We start from the raw sequence: 24,964 nt of genomic DNA on the forward strand, positions 1-24,964 counted from the left end.
TGAGCTTGGGCGTGGATTGGCATGTGGGATTACGACATTATTGCTATTAGTGAGACTTGGTTGCAGGAGGGGCAGGACTGGCAGCTCAATGTTCCGGGGTTCCGTTGTTACAGACATGGTAGAGGGGGGGGGATGAAAGGGGCAGGAGTGGCATTACTAGTCAGGGAAAATATCACAGCCATGTGTAAGTAGGACAGCCCAGAGGGCTCGTCTACAGAGGCCATATGGGTGGAGCTGAGGAATGGGAAAGGTGTGACCACACAAATAGGGTTGTATTATAGACCGCCCAAAAGTCAGAGAGAACTGGAGGAGCAAATCTGTAGAGAGATAGCAGACCGATGTAAGAAACAGAAAGTTGTGATAGTAGGAGATTTTAACTTTCCACATATTGACTGGGACTCCCATACTGTAAAAGGGCTAGATGGCTTGGAGTTTGTCAAATGTGTTCAGGAAAGTTTTCAAAATCAATATATAGAGGTACCAACGAGAGAGGATGCAATACTTGATCTCCTATTAGGGAACCAGACAGGTCAAGTGACAGAACTATGTGTAGACGAACATTTTGGGTCCAGTGACCACAATGTCATTAGTTTTAAGTTAATTATGGATAAGGATAGGTCTGGTCCTCGAGTTGAGATTCTAAATTGGAGAAAGGCCAATTTTGTGGAAATGAGAAAGGATCTAGGAAGAGTGGATTGGGATAAGTTGTTTTCTGGCAAGGATGTGTTCAGTAAGTGGAAGGCATTCAAAGGCGAAATTTTGAGAGTGCAGAATTTGCATGTTCCTGTCAGGATTAAAGGCAAAGTTAACAGGCATAGGGAACCTTGGTTTTCAAGGGATATTGGCGATCTCATTAAGAAGAAGAGAGAGGTGTATAGCAGGTATAGGCAACAATGAGCAAATGAGGTACTTGTAGAGTATAGAAAATGTAAGAAAATACTAAAAAAGGAAATCAGGAAGGCAAAAAGAAAACATGAGGTTGCTTTGGCAGATAATGTGAAGGTAAACCCGAAGGGTTTCTACAAGTATATTAAGAGTAAAAGGATAGTAAGGGACACAATTGAAGATCAGAGTGGTCATCTATGTGTGGAGCCTCATGAGATGGGGGAGATCCTAAACAGTCTTTTTTGCATCAGTATTTACTCAGGAAACTGGAATAGCGTATAAGGAAGGAAAGGAAACAAGCAGTAGTGTCATGTAACATATAGAAATTAAAGAGGAGGAGGTGCTTGCTGCCTTACAGCGAATAAAGGTAGATAAATCCCCTGGGCTGACATGATATTCCCTCGGACCTTGAGGGAGACTAGTGTAGAAATTGCAGGGGCCCTGGCAGAAATATTTAAAATATCCTTAGCCATGGGTGAGGTGCCAGAGGATTGGAGGGTAGATCATGTTGTTCCGTTGTTTAAAAAAGGCTCCAAAAGTAAACCAGGTAATTACAGGCCAGTGAGCCTGACGTCAGTAGTAGGTAAGTTATTGGAAAGTGTTCTGAGAGATCGGATATATAATTATTTGGACAGCCAAGGGCTGATTAAGGATAGTCATCATGGCTTTGTGCGTGGTAGGTCGTGTTTAACGAACCTTGTAGAGTTTTTCGAGGAGGTTGCCAAGAAAGTAGATGAAGGAAAGGCTGTGGATGTTGTCTACATGGACTTTAGTAAGGCCTTTGACAAGGTCCCACATGGGAGGTTAGTTCAGAAGGTTCAGACACTTGGTATCCATGGAGAGGTTGTAAAGTGGATTCGAAATTGGCTGTGTGGGAGAAGAGAGAGAGTGGTAGTGGATGATTACTTCTTAGACTGGAGGCCTGTGACTAGTGGTGTGCCTCAGGGATCTGTGCTGGGACCATTGTTGTTTGTTGTCTATATCAATGATTTGAATGATAATATGGTAAATTGGATCAGCAAGTTTGCTGATGACACTAAGATTGGAGGCGTTGTGGACTGTGAAGAAGGCTTTCAAAGCTTGCAGAAGGATCTGGACCAACTGGAAAAATGGGCCAGAAAATGGCAGATGGAATTTAATGTGGAAAAGTGTGAGTTGTTGCATTTTGGAGAACAAACCAAGGTAGGACTTACACAGTAAATGGTAGGGCACTGAGGAGTGCGGAGGAACAAAGGGATCTGGGAGTTCGGATGCATAATTCCCTGATAGTGGCTTCACAGGTAGACAGGGTTGTAAAGAAAGCTTTTGGCACACTGGCCTTCATAAATCAAAGTATTGAGTATAGGAATTGGGATATTGTGACGAGGTTGTATACGACATTGGTGAGGCCAACTTTGGAGTATTGCGTGCAGTTCTGGTCGCCGAACTACAGGAAGGATATCAGTAAGATTGAGAGAGTGCAGAGAATATTTACTAAGATGTTGCTGGGTCTTAAGGAGTTGAGTTACAGGGAAAGATTAAACAGGTTAGGACTTTATTCCTTGGAGCATAGAAGAATGAGGAGAGATTTGATAGAAGTTTACAAAATTATGAGGGGTATAGACAGAGTAAATGCGAGTAGGCTCTTTCCACTTAGATTAAGAGAGATACACACGAGAGGACATGGCTTTAGGGTGAAAGGGGAAAGGTTTAGGGGGAACATTAGGGGGAACTTCTTCACTGAGAGAGTGATGAGAGCTACCATATGACGTGGTAAATGCGGACTCACTCTTAAGTTGTAAGAATAAATTGGATAGATACATGGATGGGAGAAGTCTGGAGGGTCATGGACTAGGTGAGGGTCAGTGAGACTAGCGGAATAATATTTCGGCATATACTAGAAGGGCCGAATGGCCTGTTTTCTGTGCTGTAGTGTTCCATGGTTCTATATGGAACAATATAACTCACATATTAAAAGGAGAGAAACATATATAAAGCTGCATGAAGGGTTATGTGTCAGAAGGCCATGTAAGATCTAATATGAGTGTGTGAAATAGCCTTTATGAAGCCTCTAGCATAACTGAATTCAGAAGTAATGAGTCCACCAAGACCTTTAGAGATTTAAAAAAATTAAACTAAAATATTTATTAACAATATAAAAGATGTCAAGCATATACATATGACTACAATTACTACTATAATAACTCCTAAAATTCCTAATTAACCTGACCCACTCAGTTACACTCCCTTTAAGGCAATAGTTCAAAAATAGATTTTAGATTTAAAACAGACTTATGCATAAGTCTGCTCTATAACGAATCTGAAGCTGGCGAAAAGCCATTTGGAATTCTGCTGTCCAGGGTATTGTGTTAACTTGCTAAGTCTGTTTTAAATCAAAAATCTATTTTGAACTATTACCTTAAAGGGAGTGTAACTGAGGGGGTCAGGTTAATTAGGAATTTTAGAAGTTATTATAATAGTAATTGTAGTCTTATGTATGTGCTTGACATCTTTTATTTTGTTAATAAATATTTTAGTTTAATTTTTTTAAATCTCTAAAGGTCTTGGTGGACTCATTACTTCTGAATTCAGTGCACACATCTTGTAATAAATACAAATTGCAAACCCATTGTGATCGCGCAACCAAGGTTCCTCCAGACACAGGGTGTAATTTAGAGGTCCTCTTGGATTTGGTCTGCCTGGCACACATCATCTGCCATGTCATAACACTAGGTCGTCCATCTAGTTTCATTCCTTTTAGACTTCATAGTGTATTGATACGACTGAGTGACTTGATAGGCCATTTAAGAGTCAAACCAGCCTGGAGGCACATGTAAGCCAGATCAGGTAAGGACAACAGATTTCCTTCCTTAAAGGGCATTAGTGAACCAGATGTGCCTTTAAGACAAAAGGAAACAGTTTCACAGTCATCATTAGACAAGCTTTTAATTCCAGATTTATTTAATGAATTTCATTTCCACCAGCTGCCATGGTGGGATTTGAACTCGTACCCAAAGAATTAAGCTGGGCCTTTGGATTAACTCACCTAGTGACTTTTCCACTGCACCACTGCCTCCTGCAAGGAAGACAATGGCACTTTAAATTGATGTCCTCTTGTTTCAACCCTGCCACTTTCTTTCTATCCACTTTGCCAGAATCGTCATGATTTTGAACAGTTCTGTCAAATCTCCTGTCAACCATCTCTTCTCTAAGGAAATCAGCCCCAGCTTCCTCAATCTATTCCCATAACAGAAGTCATTCATTTTCGTAAATGTTTTCTGCATCTCCCACAGTGTCTTCACATCATTCCTAATATGTGATGCCCAATACTCCTTGAGGCCAAACCAGTGTTTTATAAATGTTCATGATAACCTCCTTGCTTTTGTATTCCATGTCTCCCTTTATAAAGCCCAGGATCCCAGATGTCTTATACTTTCTGCCTGCCCTGCCACTTCCAACAATTTGTGCACATGTACCCCCCAGATTGTCTGCTCACTCTGCTTTAGAGTTGCACCCTTTAATTCATATTGCTTTTCCTCATTCTTCCTACCTGGCACATTTCTGCATTAAATTTCCTCTGCCACGTGCCCGTCCATTCCAGACACAAACAACAAACTGGCCCTGTGCGGGTCAAGGCTCCAGACACAGGGTGTAATTTAAAAATTTTTAAAAATATTTGTGGATAGCATGTTTAGAGAGCTGGTCACATCGCAGCTTAAGGGCCTGAAGACAGAGATGAAATGGGTGACCACCAGGCAGTCCAAGAAAAGGAAACAGGTAGAACAAAGAACAAAGAAAAGTACAGCACAGGAACAGGCTCTTCGGCCCTCCAAGTCTGCACCGATCATATTGCCTGTCAAACTAAAACATTTTGCACTTCCGGAGTCCGTATCCCTCTATTCCCATCCTATTCATGTATTTGAAAAGCTGCCTCTTAAACACCACTATCGTACCTGCTTCCACCACCTCCTCTGGCAGTGAATTCCAGACACTCACTACCCTCTGCGTAAAAAATTTGCCCCGCACATCTCCTCTATAGTTTTCTCCTCTCACCTTCAATCTATGTCCCCTAGTAATTGACTCTTCCACCCTGGGAAAAAGCTTCTGACTATCTAATCTGTCCATGCCACTCATAATTTTGTAAACTTCTATCAAGTCGCCCCTCAATCTCTGTCGCTTTGTTGAGAACAATCCGAGTTTTTCCAACCTCTCCTCATAGCTAATAATCTCCAGACCAGGCAGCATCCTGGTAAACTTCCTCTGCGCCCTCTCCAACGCCTCCATATCCTTCTGGTAATGCGGCGACCAGAATTGCACACAATATTCCAAGTGTGGCCTAGGCAAGGTTCTATACAGCTGCAGCATGACTTCCCAGCTTTTATACTCAATATCCCTGCCAATGAAGGCAAGCATGCCATATGCCTTCCTGACTACCTTATCCACCTGCATTGCCACTTTCAGTGACCTGTGGACCTGTACACCCAGATCCCTCTGCCCGTCAATGCACTTAAGGGTACTGCCATTTACTGTATAATTCCTACCTGTATTAGACCTTCCAAAATGCATTACCTCGCATTTGTCCGCATTAAACTCCATCTGCCATTTCACCACCCAAGTCTCCAACCGATCTATATCCCGTTGTATCCTTTGACAATCCTCTTCACTATCTGCAACTCCTCCAACCTTAGTGTCATCTGCAAACTTACTAATTAGCCCAGTTACATTTTCCTCCAAATCATTTGTGTATACTTCAAACAGCAAAGGTCCCAGCACTGATCCCTGCGGAACACCACTGGTCACAGCTCTCCATTCAGAAAAGCACCCTTCCACTGCTTATCCTCTGTCTTCTATGACCAAGCCAAATCTGTATCCATCTTGCCAGCTTACCTCTGATCCCGTGCAACTTTACCTTCTGTACCAGTCTGCCATGAGGGACCTTGTCAAAGGCCTTACTGAAATCCATGTATATAACATCTTCTGCCCTTCCATTGTCAATCATCTTTGTCACTTCCTCAAAAAACTCGAACAAGTTAGTGAGACACGACCTCCCCTTCACAAAACCATGCTGCCTCTCACTAATACACCCATTTGCTTCCAAATGGTAGTAAATCCTGTCACGAAGAATCTTCTCCAATAATTTCCCTACCACTGACGTAAGGCTCACCGGCCTGTAATTTCCTGGATTACCCCTGCTACCCTTCTTAAACAATGGAATAACACTGGCCATTCTCCAGTCCTCTGGGACCTCACCCGTAGCCAGCGAGGATACAAAGATTTCTGTCAAGGCCCCAGCAATCTCCTCCCTTGTCTCCCTCAGTACTCTAGGGTAGATCCCATCTGACCCTGGGGACTTATCCACCTTAATATTCTTCAAGATGCCTAACACCTCTTTTTTGATCTCACCATGATCCAGGCTATCTACACACTCTTCCCTAGAAAAATCAAAGGTAGTGCAGGAGTACCCTGGGGTCCCGCTTATAAATCAGTTTTCCATTTTGGAAGCTGGTGAGGGCACTGGTTCCTCAGAGGAGTGCAATCAAAGACAAGTTTGTGGCACCATGAGCTGTACAGGAGGAGAGGAAGAAGAAAGAAAGAGCTATAGTGATAGGGGATTCATTGCTTAGGGGAACAGACAGGCATTTCCATGGCCATAGGCGTGACTCCAGGATGGTATGATGCCAAAGTCAAGGATGTCACAGATCAGCTGCAGGACATTCTTCTGGGGGAGGGTGATCAGCCAGAGGTCGTGAGCCACATTGGTACCTAAGGCTTAGGTAGGAAGGGGGATGTGGTCCTGCAATCCGAATTTAGGGAGCTAGGTAGAAAATTAGCAAGTAGAACCTCAAATGTAGTAATCTCTGGATTATTCCCTGTGCCACGTGCCAGTGAGTACAGAAATAGGAGGATAAAGCAGATTAATGCATGGCTGGAAAGATGGTGCAGGAGGGAGGGCTATAGATTCCTGGGGCACTGGGACTGGCTCTAGGGAAGATGGCAGCTGTACAAGCCTGATGAGTTGCACCTGAACAGAGCTAGGACTGAGTTCCTTGCGGGGCGTTTTGCTAGTGGTGTTGGTGGGCCTTAAACTAACTCAGCAGGGATGTGGGAATAAAGAGAAAATATGAGAGAGGAATACCAGGGTGCACAAAATACTGGGAGGGACAGATAGCACTAGTATAGAGAATGTAAGTTAACAGGTAAAGTCGGGGTAAGGGAGAAAGTAACAAAATCTAAATCAGGGTTACTCTGCATGTATGTGAATGCACAGAATATAGTAAATAAGATTGGGGTGTTACAGGCACAGATTGCCAGGTGGAAACATGATGTTGTGGCTCAAGGAAGGGCAGAACTGGGTGTTAAATATTCCTGGGTACAAGGTTTTCAGAAGAGGAAGAAAAGGAGGAGGGGTGGTGGTATTTGTTAAGGAAAGCATTGCAGCGCTGGAGAAAGAGAATCTCCCAGAGCGTTCAAAGACAGAAGCAATTTGGGTAGAGCTAAGGAACAAAAAGGGTGTAATTACATTGCTCAGTGTAGTCTATAGACAGCCAAATAGTGAAAAGGACATAGAAGAACAAATCTGCAGGGTAATTACAGAGAGATGCAGGCATTGTAGAGTAGTTATAATGGGGGACTTTAATTCCCTGAATGGTAGTGTAAAGGGTGGAGAGGGTCAAAAGTTCCTAGATTGTGTTCAGGAAAGTTTTCTACAGCAGTATATGTCCTAAAGACTCTCCAATCCCGCAATGACCACAGAGACTCAGGTTTCCTTTAACCAGTTTTATTCAAGCATATGCAAGGGAGCCGCAACCATTCCTAAGAATGAAGACCCAGCTCCCAGACTGATTACATTTCATTGACTTTTGTACTTTTTTTTTATCATACTACATTTGAATATGTTTGAATATACCCAATAACCGACACACCGGTCCTCTGCTAACTCTATCCTATTGAGTACATAAACATGTGATTTTGCGAACCAATTATTCTAAAGGATGTATACATAATTATATTATCCAATCAAAATTAAAACACATACGCAAAGACCTTGGTTCTCACAGCTCAAGACTGTTAGTGTTTCATCAAAGTCACCTCTTTGTCTATTATATGTCTTCCCATAACTAAGCAAAAATCTTCTGCCCCTTCCCTATGTGAGAGGGTAGTATACTTAATCTAATTTATGTCATGCTTGTGTCTCCAGTCTGACTCTCAAGTCTGTGTAACGTTCATCTGGTAATCTTCAACTCCTAATATGTTTAGCAGCCATGTCTGCCTGGAGATTTTAAGGGTTTTTCAGTAAATTCTTACTATATCCTCTTTCAGCATTTTTAATTTCCCCCTAACAGTCCAATCCAACAAGAAAAGACACACTGTTGGATCGGATTCTTGGAAATGAGGTGAGCCAACTAGATCAAGTGTCTGTGGGGGAATATTTAGGAGACAGTGATCATTGTACATTTTAGGATGATGATAGAAAAGGACAATAGACAATCCAGAGTAAAAATAAAAACAGGATTGGAGAGACCAAACGTAAACTGGGCGACCGCTTTGCAGAACACCTGTGGTCTGAACGCAAGAATGACCCAAACCTCCCTGTCGCTTGCCATTTTAACACTCCACCCTGCTCTCTTGCCCACATGTCTGTCCTTGGCTTGCTGCATTGTTCCAGTGAAACCCAACGCAAACTGGAGGAACAACACTTCATCTTCCGACTAGGCACTTTACAGCCTTCCGGACTGAATATTGAATTCAACAACTTTAGGTCTTGAGCTCCCTCCTCCATCCCCACCCCCTTTCTGTATCCCCCTTCCTTTTGTTTTTTTTCCAATAAATTATATAGATTTTTCTTTTCCCACCTATTTCCATTATTTTTAAATATTTTAAAATCTTTTATGCTCTCCCCACCCCCACTAGAGCTATACCTTGAGTGCCCTACCATCCATTCTTAATTAGCACATTCGTTTAGATAATATCACCAACTTTAACACCTATGTGTTCTTTTGTTGTGTTGTTTGTAACATCTTTTGATGATCTGCTTCTATCGCTGCTTGTTTGTCCCTGCGGCCACGCTGGCCCCCTCCACTTCTCTCTCTCTCTCTCCCCCCCCCACCCCCACACACTTAAACCAGCTTATATTTCAACTCTTTCTTGGACTCGAACTCAAGTTCTGTCGAAGGGTCATGAGGACTCGAAACGTCTACTCTTTTCTTCTCCGCCGATGCTGCCAGACCTGCTGAGTTTTTCCAGGTAATTCTGTTTTTGTTTTGGATTTCCAGCATCCCGCAGTTTTTTTGTTTTTACCAGAGTAAAAATATTTAGCTGAACAAGAGCCGACTTCAATGGGGCAAGAACGGAGCTGGGCCAGATAGACTGGAATGAACAATTGGCAGGAAATACTGTAGCTGAACAATGGGCTACCTTCAAAAAAGAATTGGTTCGGTCACATTCAAGTTATATTCCATCGAAAGGGAAAGGTAGGGCAAACTGGATGAAAAAGGAGATTGAAATTAAGATAAAGAAGAAACATTATGACAGGTATCAGGTAGAAAATATAATTGAGAACCAAGAAAAATACAAAATTTTCAGAGGGGAGGTAAAAAAGCATATTAGAGAAACAAAGAGGGATAATGAGAAAAGACTGGCAGCCAACATAAGGGGGAATTCCAAAGTCTTCTATAGGCATTTTAATAGTAAGAGGGTGGTAAAAGGAAGAATAGGGCCAATTAGGGACCTAAAAGGGAATTTACACATGGAAGAAGGGGCCATGGCTGAGGTATTAAATGAATACTTTGCATCCGTCTTTCCAAGGAACTAGATGCTACCCAGGCCATGGTGACAGATGAGGAAACTCTGTCACTAAAAGGGTACAAAATTGATCAGGAGGAAGTGTTGAATAGGCTGTCGGTGTTTAAAGTTGGCAAGACACCGGAACTGGATGAGATGCATCCAAGGATATTGAAGGAAGGGAGAGTAGAAATTGCAGGGGCACTGGCCCTAACCTTTTAGTCTTCCCTAGACTCAGAGGTGGTGCCAGAGGACTGGAGAATTGCAAACATTATGCCGTTGATCAAAAAAGGTTGTAAGGATAAGCCCAGCAATTACAGACCAGTCAGTTTAACTTCAGTGGTGGGCAAGATTCTAGAAACAATTATTTGGCATGGAATTAGTAGTCACATGGAAAAATATGGGTTGATAAGGAAGAGCCAACGTGCATTTCTAAAGGGGAAATCGTTAAGTAACTTGCTGGAGTTTTTCAAAGAGGTAACAGAAAGGTTGATGAGGGTAATGCTGTTGCTATGGTGTACATGGACTTTGAAATGTCATTTGATACAGTGTCACACAACAGACTTTGGAGGAAGTATTGCTCATGGAATAAAAGGGACAGTAGCAATGTGGATACAAAATTGGCTGAAATATAGGAAGCAGAGAGTAATGGTCAATGGATATTTTTCGGGCTAGAGGAAGGTTTGTAGTGGAGTTCCCCAATGGTTGGTACTGGGACCCTTGCTTTTCCTGATATATATTAGTGATCTCAATCTTGGTGTGCAGGGTGCAATTTCAAAGTTTTCAGATAATATGAAGCTTGGTAGTCTTATCAACTGTGAGGAGGACAGTGTGGAACTTCAAGAGGACATAGACAAGTTGGTGGAGTGGGCAGATAGGCGGCAAATATAATTCAGTGTGTGGATGTGTGAGGTGATGCATTTTGGTAGGAAGAACATGGACAGACAATATAAAATAAGGGTGAAATTTTGAAGGGGGTGCAGGAGCAGGAAGACTTGAGTGTATATGTGCACAGATCATTGAAGGTGGCAGAACAGGTAGAGAGAGCAGATAATAAAGCGTATAGTGTCCGGGGCTTTATCAATAGGGGCATAAAGTACAACAGCAGGGAGGTTATGCTGAATTTATATAAGACACTTGTTAAACCTCAGCTGGAATATTGTGTACAGTTCTGGGTACATAGGAAGGGTGTGAACACATTGGAGAGGGTGTAAAAAAGGTTTACAAGAATGGTTCCAGGGATGAGAAACTTCAGCTAAGAGGATAAATTGGAAAGGTTGGGACTGTTCTTCTTGGAGAGAAAAAGGCTGAACAGAGATTTGATAGAGATGTTTAAAATCATGAGGGGGCTGGACAGGGTAGATAGGGAGAAGTTGTTCCCACTTGTTAAAGGATTAAGAATGCGAAGGCACAGATTTAAAGTGACTTGCAAAAGAAGCAAGTGTGATGTGAGAAAAAACTTTTTCACACAACAAGTGGTTCGGGTCTAGAATGCATTGCCTGCAAGTGGGTGGAGGCAGGTTCAATTGAGGCATCCAAGAGGACATTAGATGATTATTTGAGTAGGAACAATGTGCAAGGGTACGGGGGAAAAGGCAGGGCAATGGCACTGGGTCATAATGCTCATTGGAGAGCCGGTGCAGACATGATGGGTCGAATGGCCTCCTTCTCTGCCATTGTGAAAAATTTTTAGCTCGGCGGGCGGGTGCACACCTGACCTGCTCAAGTGTGAAATGACACGTATTGATGTCAGCTGAGCACCCTGACATCAACGTGCAGTCACATGATATTTCGGCCAGTGGGCACGCGCCAGAGTCAGCAGTGTGTCTGCCGACAATTAAAAGGCCTGTTAAGCCCATTAAAGAAGTCAATTAAGTTAAATTTTTCGCTGCTCGTTCAAACTTATGGTTGGTAGGCAGGCGAAAAGGCCAAGCGGCCTTTGCATTTTTTTGGAAACCTCATCCATGGGCGGGATGAGTTTTCCAAAAGCAAATAAAAATAAAATAAAAGTTTTAAAATTTAATTAATACCATGTCCCTGCTCATGTGGCAGAGTCACATGAGGGGACATGTTTTATTACATTTTTAAAATCTTTATTTTTTTTTAAAACACTTCATCTCCCTGCCTCAGGGAGATTTTCAAGCACTCACTCGTGTTCATGCGCAAAGTTTACACTCACTCCACTCGCCTCCCCCCCTTCCCCACACCCACACAGGCAGCGCTGCCGCCCACGTTTGACACTGGGCGGGCCCTAATTGGCCCGCAAGCATGAAATCGCAGTCTGGCCCCAATCACAGGCAAGTGGTCAGCCTCCCGACCACCCCCGGCTGCCCCCGCCAATCCCGCCCGACATGGGCTAAATTCTGCCCATTAAGATTCTGTGATTAGCCTCTGTCCTCTTGAAGTTTAGCACTATCCTCCTCACAGTTCACAATACTTCCAAATTTTGTGTTCTGGAGACTTTGTAATAGTGCCCTGCACACCCAAGCCTACGTCATTAATGTATATCAAGAAAAGCAATGGTCCTAATACCACCCTTGGGGAAACCCCATTATATACCATCAACCATAAACAACCATTCACTACTATAATAAAAGCGAAATACTGCTGATTCTGGAAATCTGAAATAAGAGCAGAGGCCCATAACCTCTAAACTCCAGGGTGTTGTGACTGGGGGGTACCTCCAACTCCCCCCCCCAACCTCCCCGCCACCCCCCCACCAACCCTGCTGGAAGTTCTCAGGTATGGATTGCACAGCAATTGCCCAGGAAGTTCTGTTATGAAAGTATAATCATTTTCATAATATTATTCCTGTTTATTGACAAGTAGGTTTATGGGAGTGAGCATAGATGGTTCTGTCTGTGTGTTTTAATTACATTTGGAGTCAGGGAGACTGTGAGCTCGAAATTATCAAAAGTTGGGTGTAGAAGTGTACTTGAAATGCTAATGAGTAAACATGGATGCTGTCTTAGCATATAAAGTGTGAAGGAAATTTGCATTTTTAGATAAGATAAGGAGTTGTTTGGATTTCAAAGGGATGTTAGGATGTTTACAACTAGCCAGATAAACAAGGGCAAGCAGTGTGTTTATTTTTCCCAAAGATTACTGACAATATTGGCAACATGAAAGTTTTTTGTATTATGGGAAAAATGCATTTCCAAAGGCATATGGAACATTGGAATTTACAGATTAAAGAGAGAGACACAAATATAAAGGGGAATGAAAGGCTCTGTTGGGGGCCATGTAAGATCTAACAGGATATTAAGACATAATAGATGATGTGTGCTAAGCAGACCAAATCCACAAAGGAAACTTGGCCAAGCTATCACAATGGTTTTGAAATTTGTATTTATTACAAAAAGATGTGTGGACTGAATTCAGAAGTAATGAGTCCACTAAGACCTTGGAGATTTTTAAAAATTAAATTCAAATTTTTTTAACAAAAGAAGAGAAATCAAGCATATACATAAGACTACGAATACTTAATACTTTAACAAATCCTAACATTCCTCTCCATCCTGACTCTAAATTACACACCCCCTTTAAGGCAACAGTGCAGTGAAACAGCCTTTGGGAGGCCTCCAGCCATTTGTGCATAAGTCTGCTGTGTCCAGTAACTAAAGTTGGAGACAAGTTTTTGGAATTCCACTGTCAAATGGGTACTGTGGTAACTTGCTGGCTTTCTTTTTAAGTTTAAAATCTATTTTGGACTGTTGCCTTAAAGGGGGTGTGTAACTTAGAGTCAGGTTAATGAGGAATGTTAGGATTTGTTATAGTATTAAGTATTCGTAGAATTATGTATGTGCTTGAAATCTTTTCTTTTGTTAATAAATATTTGAATTTAATTTTTTAAAAATCCCTAAGGTCTTAATGGACTCATTACTTCTGAATTCAGTGCACACATCTTCTCATAATAAATACAAATTGCAAAACTATTGTGATAGCGTGGCCAAGTTTCCCTTGCAGATTTGGTCTGCCTGGCATACATCATCTGCCACGTCATAACACTTCAAACTTCTATTGAGCAATTGCTCTGCAATTGGAGCCATCCGAAAGTAGGATTTAAATCACAAACATCAGATGGTTCCAACTGACTTACAATAATAGTTACCCAGGAAAAGTTAGAAGAATTAAAACCGTTACTAACTCCTGGGTAACTATAGTACTGACCCCGACCCCCAACACTGACCACCCCACTGACCACCTAATCCCCACCTCCTGACTGACCACCCAGTCTCCCAATGACCACCTCCACTGACCACCTGACCACCAACTCCCACCAATCGAATCCCCCGACAAACCAAAGCCTCTGAACATCCGACCCCCCCCAACACCTGACCCCCCCCACCCCCAACTGACCACCCTTCCACTGACCACCCCTCCACTGACCACCCGACCTCTACCGCCCCAGCCAACCAACCGACCCCCTTCCCCAAACCCCCATCCCAATTCTACCTCTTACCTTACAAACTTACCTTCTTGATTTCTAAAAGTTGCCTTGACCTTTAACGTTACTTGCTTTACAGCAGCTATTGCCATAAAAAAAAGGTGTATGTCTTCCTTACCTCTGACTCTACTGCCCTCGACACAAGGCCTCAGGAACATGCTGTGCACTAGAGAGTTCTCAATGATTCGGAGGGTCCAGGGCATGCACTGGAAGGAGCGAGTAGCCATGGTAAAAAAAACTGGGCGTGCGGGAGCGATGCTGCCTCTCAATTATGGGTAAGAACCTGGCCATCAGGTGTGAGGCATTCTTGGTGTTGCTGCATGTGGCACAGGTCTGGCCTATTCCGCACTCCTGCGCTGTGGCGATTATCTGAGCCATCTTCCGCTTTATCTGGAGGTCGAAAATGGACCATGTTAACAGGGACACGAGGTAAACCTCTAGATAAAGAGGGAAGAAACGTGCCCAACATCACTCTCATCCTGATGGCCACTTTTGTGTGTGGCTGCATCACGTTGTGCACAGACCCTCAGTACACAAATACCAAGTGTCACTACATGCTGAGGTTCTACCTGTCCCTTACCTGCAAAGGATGGGTCTGGTCATGCTGCTGTGGAATGCTCCAAGTAGTTGAACTGTGCCATACTACCCATGCCTTGTGGATAAGTTTATGCAGAGAAACACCTTTGACAACAAATCCATCAGGCAGTGGCCGGCATGTAATGTCCTAGAGGCCCTGAGGGAAAAGGAGATGGTGGATCCAGTTGGATGGTTCCCCTAACAGACTGCCTAAGTCATTTGGCAGAATGCCTCATCGCCAGAACTTTCCAACAAGCACCAAGCCATAGATTGGCTAGTGGTGAGAAAGGCCCTCCCCATCAGATCCTTCCTACACGCCAGGAGTCTCACCCCCTCCGCACGCTGCCCTCAAGGTGGCTGTGGTGGGGAAGAGACCATTGTCCACCTCCTTGTGGAATGTACTTTTGCAAAGAAGGTCTGGAATGCAATGTAGTGATTTTTGTTGAGGTTCATCCCGAGCAGTGCTATGACACAGGACTCTGTGCTCTATGGGCTGGTCCCAGGGATACACACCAAGACAAACATCAATTGCAGCTCAAAGTTCATCAACTCGGTGAAAGACATTCTTTTGTCTGCCCAAAACCTGTTGGTCTTCCGTGCAAAGAGTTGTCCCAGCTGAGTTTTGCAGATTGGAATTGTACAGACCCCTCCAGCTGTATGTCTCACATTGGACATATGCAATGAATATTACATGTATCATAATTGCATTGAAGCACCTCAGAGTGCAACATGATCTATGTAGACAACTTAAATACCATTGCACTGCCTGACTATCTGTTATGACCATTTTGAAATGTCCGTAATGTTCCTTGATTGTATTGAAGCACCTCAGGGTGCGACATGATCTATGTGGCAAAAATGAATATTATTGCACTTTTTGTGATGACCATTTTGAAATGTTTTGTAATGTTCTTTCAGATATTTTATGAATAAAGTATATTTTTTCTAAAAGAAAAAGCCTGAGTCGGAAGGCCAGGTGAGAAAGGAGTGGATGGGTTCCCAGGTAATAAGCTAGTAGAGGAGTGACAATCTGATTTAATTGCCACTCCACGGAGGCTCAGGCCCAGAATCTGCTGGAAATACTCAGCAGGTCTGGCAACATTTGTGGAGAGAGAAACAGAGTTAGTGTTTTGAGTCAAATATGACTCTTCTTCAGAACCAGCAACTCAGAAACTCCAGTTCTGGAGGCAAGTAGTGAGAGTCAGGAAATTTCCCAGCTCAGCCCGTCCACCTTGGGAGAAAGTGCCATCAAAGATGAAATTTTTGTTCTAGGTGGGTGCTGACTACAGTAGGGCCCACTGCCCCCTGGAAAGAGCCCAGAGGCAGCCACGGAGGCTGCCGAGTACTGATGGTGGACAGGCTTTGGGGAATCAGAAGATGAGTTACCCGGTGGGCTGTTTAAAAGGCCCAGTTGTAACAATGATAGCAAAACAAAGAACAGCCCTCTCATCTTCACCTCTCACAACCAAATGGACAAATAGATGTGATGGGATAGGATGGAATGGGATCATTTGTGATTGGCTGGGAAGGGATCACCCAAAGACAGTTTTACACATCTGACTGACAAAGGAGAGAGAAATGGGTGGTGTGCTGCACCCTGTCAATTGCTGTTCATGACTTTGCACAGAGACATCTTAGTAATGTGAGAAGGATTGACGTACAACCGGAGAATTTTGAACTTGGAGATTTCGAGTTAGCTGCGAGTTGACAAAAACTCATTTAACAACATTTGAGAAAAGAGGGCGATCAACAGATAGGGTGGTGGAGAGGTTGAATAGATTGTGGGGATATTTAAATTGGGAGGGAATGACTAAGGCAATGTTGGAAGGGACGGGGATAGTGTGGTAGAAGGAAGCTCGTAACAATGTCAGCTAACATGTGTTTGTTGTTAATGCTTTTGATGCTATGCCCTTAACTTTGTGACTATTGACTGGAAGAAAAGCTATTATAAGACAGATTTTCCTGAGTATAAGTATGCTTAAAATGTGCATCCAAAGGAGTGGGCATTTCTCTTAACTGGTTTAAAAGAGACCAAGGATTTTTTTTAAAAATTCATTTACAGGATGTGGGCTTCACTGGCTGGGCCAGCATTTATTGCCCATCCCTAATTGCCTTTGAGAAGGTGGTGGTGAGCTGCCTTCTTGAACCACTGCAGTTCATGTGGTGTAGGTTATGTTGTTAGGGAGGGAGTTCCAGGATTTTGACCCAGTGACAGTGAAGGTATGGCAATATATTTCCAAGCCAGGATGGTTGTAGCTTGATGGGGAACTTCCTGGTGGTGGTGTTCACATGTGTGCCCTTGCCCTTCTAGATGGTAGCGACTGTGGGTTTGGAAGGTGCTGCCTGAGGAGCCTTGCTGTATCTTGTAGATGGTACACACTGCTGCCACTGTTTGTCATTGGTGGAGGGAATGAATGTTTGTGGATGTGGTGCCAGTCAAGCGGGCTGCTCTATCCTGGACAGTGTCAAGCTTCTCAAGTGTTGTAGGAGCTGCACTCATCCAGGCAAGTGGGGACTATTCCATCTCACTCCTGACTTGTGCCTTGTAGATGGTGGACAGGCTGTGGGGAATCAGGAGGTGAGTTTCTAGTCGCAGGATTCCTAGCCTCTGACCTGCCCTTGTAGCCACAGTATTTATATGGCTAGTCCAGTTCAGTTTCAGGTCAATGGTAAACCCCAGGGTATTAATAGTCGGGGATTCAGTGATGGTAATGCCTTTGAACATCAAGGGATGATGGTTAAATTCTCTCTTGGTGGAGATGGACATTGCTTGGATATTGTCTAGGCTTTGCTGTATTTGAACATGGACTACTTCAGTATCTAAGGAGTCATGAATGGTGCTGAACTTTGCACAATCATCAGCGAGCATCTCCACTTCTGATCTTTTGATGGAAGGATGGCCATTGATGAAGCAGCTGAAGACGGTTGGGCTGAGGAATTTTCCCCCTGATTCTCATTGACTCCAGTTTTGCTAAGGTTCTATGACACCACACTCAGTCAAATGCTGCCTTGATGTCAAGGGCAGTCACTCTCAGCTCTTCTCTGGAGTTCAGCTGTTTTGTCCATGTTTGAACTGAGGCTGTAATAAGATCAGGAGCTGGGTGGTGCTGGCAGAATCCAAACTGAGCATCAGTGAGCAGGTTATTGCTAAGCAAGTGCCGCTTGATGGCACTGTTGATGACCCCTTCCATTACTTTACTGATGACGGAGAGTAAACTGATGGGACGGTAATTGGCCGGGTTGGATTTGTCCTGCTTTTTGTGTACAGGACATTCTTGGACAATTTTCCATTTTGTCGGGTAAATGCCGGTGTTGTAGCTGTACTGGAACAGCTTGGCTAGGGAGTGCAACAAGTTCTAGAAAACAAGTCTTCAGTACCATGGCCGGAATATTATCAGGGCCCATAGCCTTTGCAGTATACAGTGCCTTCAGCTGTTTCCTGAAATCACGTGGAGTGAATTGAATTGGCTGAAGACTGGCATCTGTGATGCTGGGGACCTCCAGAGGAGATGGATCATCTACTTGGCACTTCTGGCTGAAGATTTTTGCAAATGCTTCAGCCTTATCATTTGCATTGATGTGCTGGGCTCCTCCCACATTGAGGTTGGGGATATTTGTGGAGACTCCTCCTCCAGTGAGTTGTTTAATTGTCCACCACCATTCATAACTGGACATGGCAGGACTGCAGAGCTTAGATCTGATCCGTCTGGGGTCGCTTAGGTCTGTCTACCACTTGCTGCTTATGCTGTTTGGCATAGAAGAAGTCCTGTGTTGTAGCTTCACCAGGTTGACACCTCAATTTTAGGTATGCCTGGTGTTGCTCCTGGCATGCCTTCTGCATCTTTCATTGGAATAAGAATGTCCCCTGATTGGATGAGTGAATAGGGAGGCGTGGGGTGAGTGGATCCTGATGAAGTGAATGATAAGAGGTGGAGGTTGGATCATGATGGATTGTGTGATGGAAAGAATGGAACCTGATACAGTGAGTGCACTGGGTTGTGGTGTGGAGTGCTTCCTGATGTGTGGATTTGGAGGGAGTTAGTTGGGATGGGTGGATCCCAAATGATTTAGTTGTGGTATGAGTCGATCCTGAGTGGATTAATTGGGTGAGAGTGTATCCTGGGTGATTTTTTTGTGATGGGAGTGGATCCTGAGTGGGTTAATTGGGTGAGAGTATATCCTGGGTGATTTTGTTGGGGTGGGAGTAGATCCTGAGTTAATTGACTGCAGTGGGGTAGATTTTTAAAATTCATTTGGGATGTGGGCATCGTTGGTTATGTCAGCACTTATTGCCCATTCCTAATTGCCCTTGGGAAAGTTGTGATGAGCTACCTTCTTGAACCACTGCAGCCCATGTGGTGTAGGTATACTCACAGTGCTGTTAGGGAGGAAGTTCCAGGATTTTGACCCAGCGACAGTAAATGATCGGCGATATATTTCCAAGATAGGATAGTGAGTGGCTTGGAGCGGAACTTCCAGGTGGTGTTGTTCCCATATGTCTGCTGCCCTTGTCCTTCTAGATGGTAGTGGTCCTAGGTTTGAAAGGTGCTGTCTACGAAGGCTTGGTGAGTTCGTGCAGTGCATCTTGTAGATGATGCACACTGTTGCCAATGTGTGATGGTGATGGAGGGAGTGAATGTTTGTGGATGGAGTGCCAGGAGGCAGACTGCTTTGTCATGGATGGTTCAAACTTCTTGAGTGTTGTATCATCCAGGCAAGTGGAGCATGCCGAGTGATTTAATTGGTGTGGAAGTGGACCACGAGTGATTTACTTGGTCGGTAGCAGATCTCAAATGAATTAATTGGGGTGGTAACAGATCCCGAGTGAATTAATTGGGATGGTAGCAGATCCCGAGTGAATTAATTGAAATGGTAGCAGACCCCGAGCGATTTAATTAGGGCGGAGAGGATCCTGAGTGATTTAATTGGGGCAAGAGCAGATCCCATGTTTAAATTGGGGCTGGAGCGCATCCCGAATGATTTGATTGGGGCGGGAGTGGATCCTGAGTGATTTAGTTGGGGCGGGAGTGGATCACAAATTAATTAATTGGCGAGGTAGCAGGTTCTGAATGTTTTAATTAGGGCAGGAGTAGATCCTGAGTGAATTAATTGGAGTTGGAGGTGGATCCTGAGTGATTTAATTGGAGTTGGATCCTGAGTGATTTAATTGGAGTTGGAGATGGATCCTGAGTGATTTAATTGGAGTTGGATCCTGAGTGATTTAATTGGAGTTGGAGATGGATCCTGAGTGATTTAATTGGAGTTGGAGATGGTTCCTGAGTGATTTAATTGGAGTTGGATCCTGAGTGATTTAATCGGAGTTGGAGGTAGATCCTGAGTGATTTAATTGGAGTTGGAGGTGGATCCTGAGTGATTTAATTAGAGTTGGAGATGAATCCTGAGTGATTTAATTGGAGTTGGAGGTTGATCCTGAGTGATTTAATTGGAGTTGGAGATGGATCCTGAGTGATTTAATTGGAGCTGGAGGTAGACCCTGAGTGATTTAATTGGAGATGGATCCTGAGTGATTTAATTGGAGCTGGAGGTAGACCCTGAGTGATTTAATTGGAGATGGATCCTGAGTGATTTAATTGGAGTTGGAGATGGATCCTGAGTGATTTAATTGGAGCTGGAGGTAGATCCTGAGTGATTTAATTAGAGTTGGAGGTGGATCCTGAGTGATTTAATTAGAGTTGGAGATGAATCCTGAGTGATTTAATTGGAGTTGGAGGTTGATCCTGAGTGATTTAATTGGAGTTGGAGATGGATCCTGAGTGATTTAATTGGAGCTGGAGGTAGATCCTGAGTGATTTAATTGGAGTTGGAGGTTGATCCTGAGTGATTTAATTGGAGTTGGAGATGGATCCTGAGTGATTTAATTGGAGCTGGAGGTAGACCCTGAGTGATTTAATTGGAGATGGATCCTGAGTGATTTAATTGGAGTTGGAGGTAGATCCTGAGTGATTTAATTAGAGTTGGAGGTGGATCCTGAGTGATTTAATTGGAGCTGGAGGTAGACCCTGAGTGATTTAATTGGAGATGGATCCTGAGTGATTTAATTGGAGTTGGAGGTAGATCCTGAGTGATTTAATTAGAGTTGGAGGTGGATCCTGAGTGATTTAATTAGAGTTGGAGATGAATCCTGAGTGATTTAATTGGAGTTGGAGGTTGATCCTGAGTGATTTAATTGGAGTTGGAGATGGATCCACTCTCGGAGCGGGTTTGAATTTCCCGCCGCCGCGGGTGACGGGGTTACGGAAGGGTCACAGCGCCTGCGCGGAAGCCCGTGCCCAGTCATGGCGGCCGTGTTGGATTTGTTGCTGAGGGAAGAGGTGACGGCGGTGGAGGCGGTGAAATGGCTTCAAACAGAGTGGCGACAGGAGCAGGTAATGGGGGAGGTGCCGGCATCAACAGGGGGGAAGGGAGAGGAAATGAAGCCCGAGGCCTTTCCTGCTCAGCCTGCATCCGTGAACCGGGTGGTGGGAGAGGCCCCGCCCCCCGAAGACCCTCCACTCCCCCGACCAGACAACACCCCCCCCGCCCGCTCCCAGTGGGGACGTGGAGACCGCCTGCACCTGGAGGTGACCACATCCCCTCCTTCCTCCAGACCCACCCACCACCTGCAGAAACCCTAATCTCTGCATAAATCACCTTGCTGTACCTTCCTCTTCAGATAAACCACCCTAGTCACAATGGCCCAATAATCCAAACTAGTGACAACACCACCTCTCATTCCCCCCCAACAACCTTCCCCTCACACACCTGCCCTCATCAGTTCTAACCAGTCAAACTGCGGTCAGAGTGCCCTCAGACAGTGAGACCCACCCCCTCTAAACCACTAAATTGTTTCCAAATTGCTGACACTCCATCACCACCACAACAACCTCCCCATTCCCCAATAAAAGCATTATTCACCCCATATTCATCCCCATCACCCATCCCTGACCTCCACAAACAATCCTTCAGCCTTTCCACCCCACCCTAGATCTCTCCAACAAACCCCTGCCATATCACCAACTTCACCCCCCCCACTCTGAAACCCCAATCCTCCAGCACCAATCACCCTCCACCACTCATTCTGCACCACTACCCCTATAAACCCCCTAACCTTAACCTCCCCACCCCCAAAAGGCTCCCCACTTGCCATTCACTCAGAGTAAACCATTTTGCTGCTTTGCCTAGAAGTTTGTGAGTGGGAGAAGAGAAGGTAAAAGTGCTGCAGAGCAATGCCTGGTTATGCCTTTCAGTAGTAAGGTCACAAATGTCTTTTTACATGTATGATCATATTTTCAGAGTTTTTTTTTGTTTGACTTCTATTTACAGAATGGTAAATTGAGTGACAAGCTTCTGGCATACAACTCCCTGCGGAGAGACTTTGTACCCTTCCTTTTAAATTTTTTAAGAGAACAGACAAACGAACTAATTGCAAATGGTCCATCTACTCCTGCAAAGATATCCTCTGCCAAGGGACTGAAACCTGCCCGGTGTAATCGGGATTTGAATGAAAATAACCAGATAGAAAAAAGGAGTAATAACACAGAGACATCAAAAGGGACTCGAGCTCAGTTATTTTCTGACACTCCAAATAATTCCTTTATCTCGGGCAGTTTCGCACAGTACCCCTCATCCAATGGCTCTTTCTTTTCAAAGTCAAACAGCGACTTGAACAGTTTGGACTCACCAGTTAGCCCAGAATTCAGCTGTAGCATAGCGCCGCGCTATGGTGAGCGACGGTCAGCTCAGAGAGCCAACCTTGGGCAATTCATCGTCCAAGGCCCTGAAAGCCAATCTCAACGGCGTTCCAAGAAGAAGAACATGTTAGTTGGTGGCCGACAGGTAGCCAAGGACTCGACAAAGTGCCCAGCTGAAGAGGATGGTGCAACGTGGAGTAGCAATAAGCGGAGGATAGAGTTTGTTAGCATGGCTCAGCCTGCTCCCCAGTTAAATATAAATAACCTAGAGGAGTTTCCACCTGTGGGTACATTAACTTTGGGAAGGTAATGTGAATCTGTGTTATTGGATTAATTTACAGTTCAGTAAACGTTCACACTTGGAATTCTGAAGTGCAAATTATGTCTCAGTGGTAGCACTCTCGCCTCTGAGTCAGAAGGTTTACAGTCCAGTGTGATACTGAGGGTTTGCTGCATTGTTGGATATGCCATATTTCATAACAGACATTAAACACCAGCCTCATCTGCCCCCTCGGATGAATGTAAAAAGTTAACCCTATTTTATATGATGTTCTGACCAATATTTATTCCTCAACCCACGTCACTTTTTAAGAAAAACATTATCTGGTCCTTACCTTATTGCTGTTTACAGGATCTTATTGTGAACGTCAGCTGTAAATGCTTTGAGATGTCTTAATTTTGCGAAAGGTGCTTTTAAATACACACTTTCCATTTTAAATGTTGCAGCTGCAAGTTGTAACCTTTACTTTTTGTAGTTGACTCTGTGTAAAAATTGTCCTTGATGAGTAGGCCTCCTTTATTTGACAGTAAAACAAACTCTGAAATTCTGACTTCACTCTGAAAGTGTAAGGTGGGCATAAACCTTAACTGAATCTCCCAGCTGTACGACCCCATTATAGATCTTGCCTTTCCAAACTTGACTTGTGTGTACAGGCTTAATTATTGTCGATTATAAGTAAGTCAGGAATGATAGGAACAATTTGAAGTGACAAAATAAGAGTCAATACAAGAAATCTGACAACATTAACATTTTGACTTGAACATTTCCTTTTTTATATTAACACAGTTTGTGGGGCACTGGCACCAGTACTGGGGAAAGTTGGGGCTGTACTATTGGGGTGGTCTACACCTGGTGCAGGTGCTGGGATGAGTGTTCTTACCATTCGCATAACTAGAGAAGTAGAGAGGTCTTTAAACTAAGCAAGGGGAGTGAGGAATCAACTTGGGTAGATGTGGCAAATCAAGGGGGAGATTCAATGCAGGAGATCATAATAGTAATATGGGAAATGAGGGTCATAAGATAGCGGGAAGGGGTGGAGAGATAAAACTAAGATACACCAATAGTCAAGACCAGCTGTTACAAAGATTAGACAAAACTAAAGGCTTTGTATCTGAATTCATGTAGCATTCGTAATGAATTGATAGCGCATATTGAAGTAAATTAATATGCAGATCATTCATATGTAGCCAATATGGAGACATGGCTGCAGGATGACAAGGATTGGATCCAAAATATTGAGGGGTATATGACATTCAAGGAAAATAGGAAGCTAGGTAAAGGTGGAGGGGTAGCATTGTTGACCAAGGGTGGCATTAGTTAGAGATGACTTTGGTTCAGGAGATCAGGATGTAGAATCGGTTTGGGTGGAGATGAGGAATAGGGGAACGAAGTTATTGGTGGGAGTGGTCTACAGGCCCCCTATAGAGTTGTGAGTCGACAAGTCTCTGGGTCATAGAAACTAGAACAGGAGTAGGCCATTCAGCCCTTCGAGCCTGCTCCGCCATTCATTATGATCATGGCTGATCATCCAACTCAATAGCTCCCGCTTTCTCCCCATACCCTTTGATCCCTTTCACCCCAAGAGCTATATGTAACTCCTTCTTGAAAACGTACAATGTTTTCGTCTCAACTACTTTCCGTGGTAACGAATTTCACAGGCTCACCACTCTCTGGGTGAAGAAATTTCCCCTCAATGGTCTAACCCATATCCTCAGACTGTGACCCCCTGGTTCTGGACTCTCCCACCATCGGGAACATCCTTTCTGCATCTACCCTGTCGAGTCCTGTTAGAATTTTATAGGTTTCTATGAGATCTGCCCCCTCATTCTTCTGAACTCCAGCAAATATAATCCTAATCGACTGAATCTCTCCTCATGTATCAGTCCCGCCATCCCAGGAATCAGTCGGGTAACCTTCGCTGCACTCCCTCTATAGCAAGTACGTCCTTCCTCAGATTTGGAGACCAAAACTGCACACACTATTCCAGGTGTGGTCTCACTAAGGCCCTGTACAATTGCAGCAAGACATCCCTGCTCCTGTACTCGAATCCTCTCGTTATGAAGGCCAAAGTACCATTTACCTTCTTTACCGCCTGCTGCACCTGCATGCTTACCTTCAGCGACTGGTGTACAAGGACACCCAGGTCTTGTTGCGCATTCCCCTCTCTCAATTTATAGCCATTCAGATAATGTGCCTCCTGTTTTTGCTACCAAAATGGATAACCTCGCATTTATCCACATTATACTGCATTTGCCAACTCACTCAGCTTGCCCAAATCACACTGAAGCATCTCTGCATCCTCCTCACAGCTCACCCTCCCAACCA

The 24,964-nt window shown here is 44.0% G+C and overlaps 1 protein-coding gene across 3 annotated transcripts in view; it reads left to right on the forward strand.

Moving 5' to 3' along the window:
- The first annotated feature begins 20,948 nt into the window (after window positions 1–20,948).
- cdan1 (codanin 1) overlaps window positions 20,949–24,964 on the forward strand; it is a 103,065-nt gene continuing 99,049 nt past the window's right edge. For 2 of the 3 annotated variants that reach the window (XM_041214669.1, XM_041214668.1), the window contains exons 1-2: window positions 20,953–21,054; window positions 21,992–22,665. In XM_041214669.1, the coding sequence (XP_041070603.1) occupies window positions 20,965–21,054; window positions 21,992–22,665 (764 nt within the window). In that variant the 5' untranslated portion in view covers window positions 20,953–20,964. Of the gene's footprint in view, window positions 21,055–21,991; window positions 22,666–24,964 lie in introns of all 3 variants that reach the window. The other variant, XM_041214666.1, reaches the window with a different exon arrangement.

The sequence above is a fragment of the Carcharodon carcharias genome, chromosome 20, assembly GCF_017639515.1.
Source record: "Carcharodon carcharias isolate sCarCar2 chromosome 20, sCarCar2.pri, whole genome shotgun sequence".
In the NCBI taxonomy this organism is placed as follows: Eukaryota; Metazoa; Chordata; class Chondrichthyes; order Lamniformes; family Lamnidae; genus Carcharodon; species Carcharodon carcharias.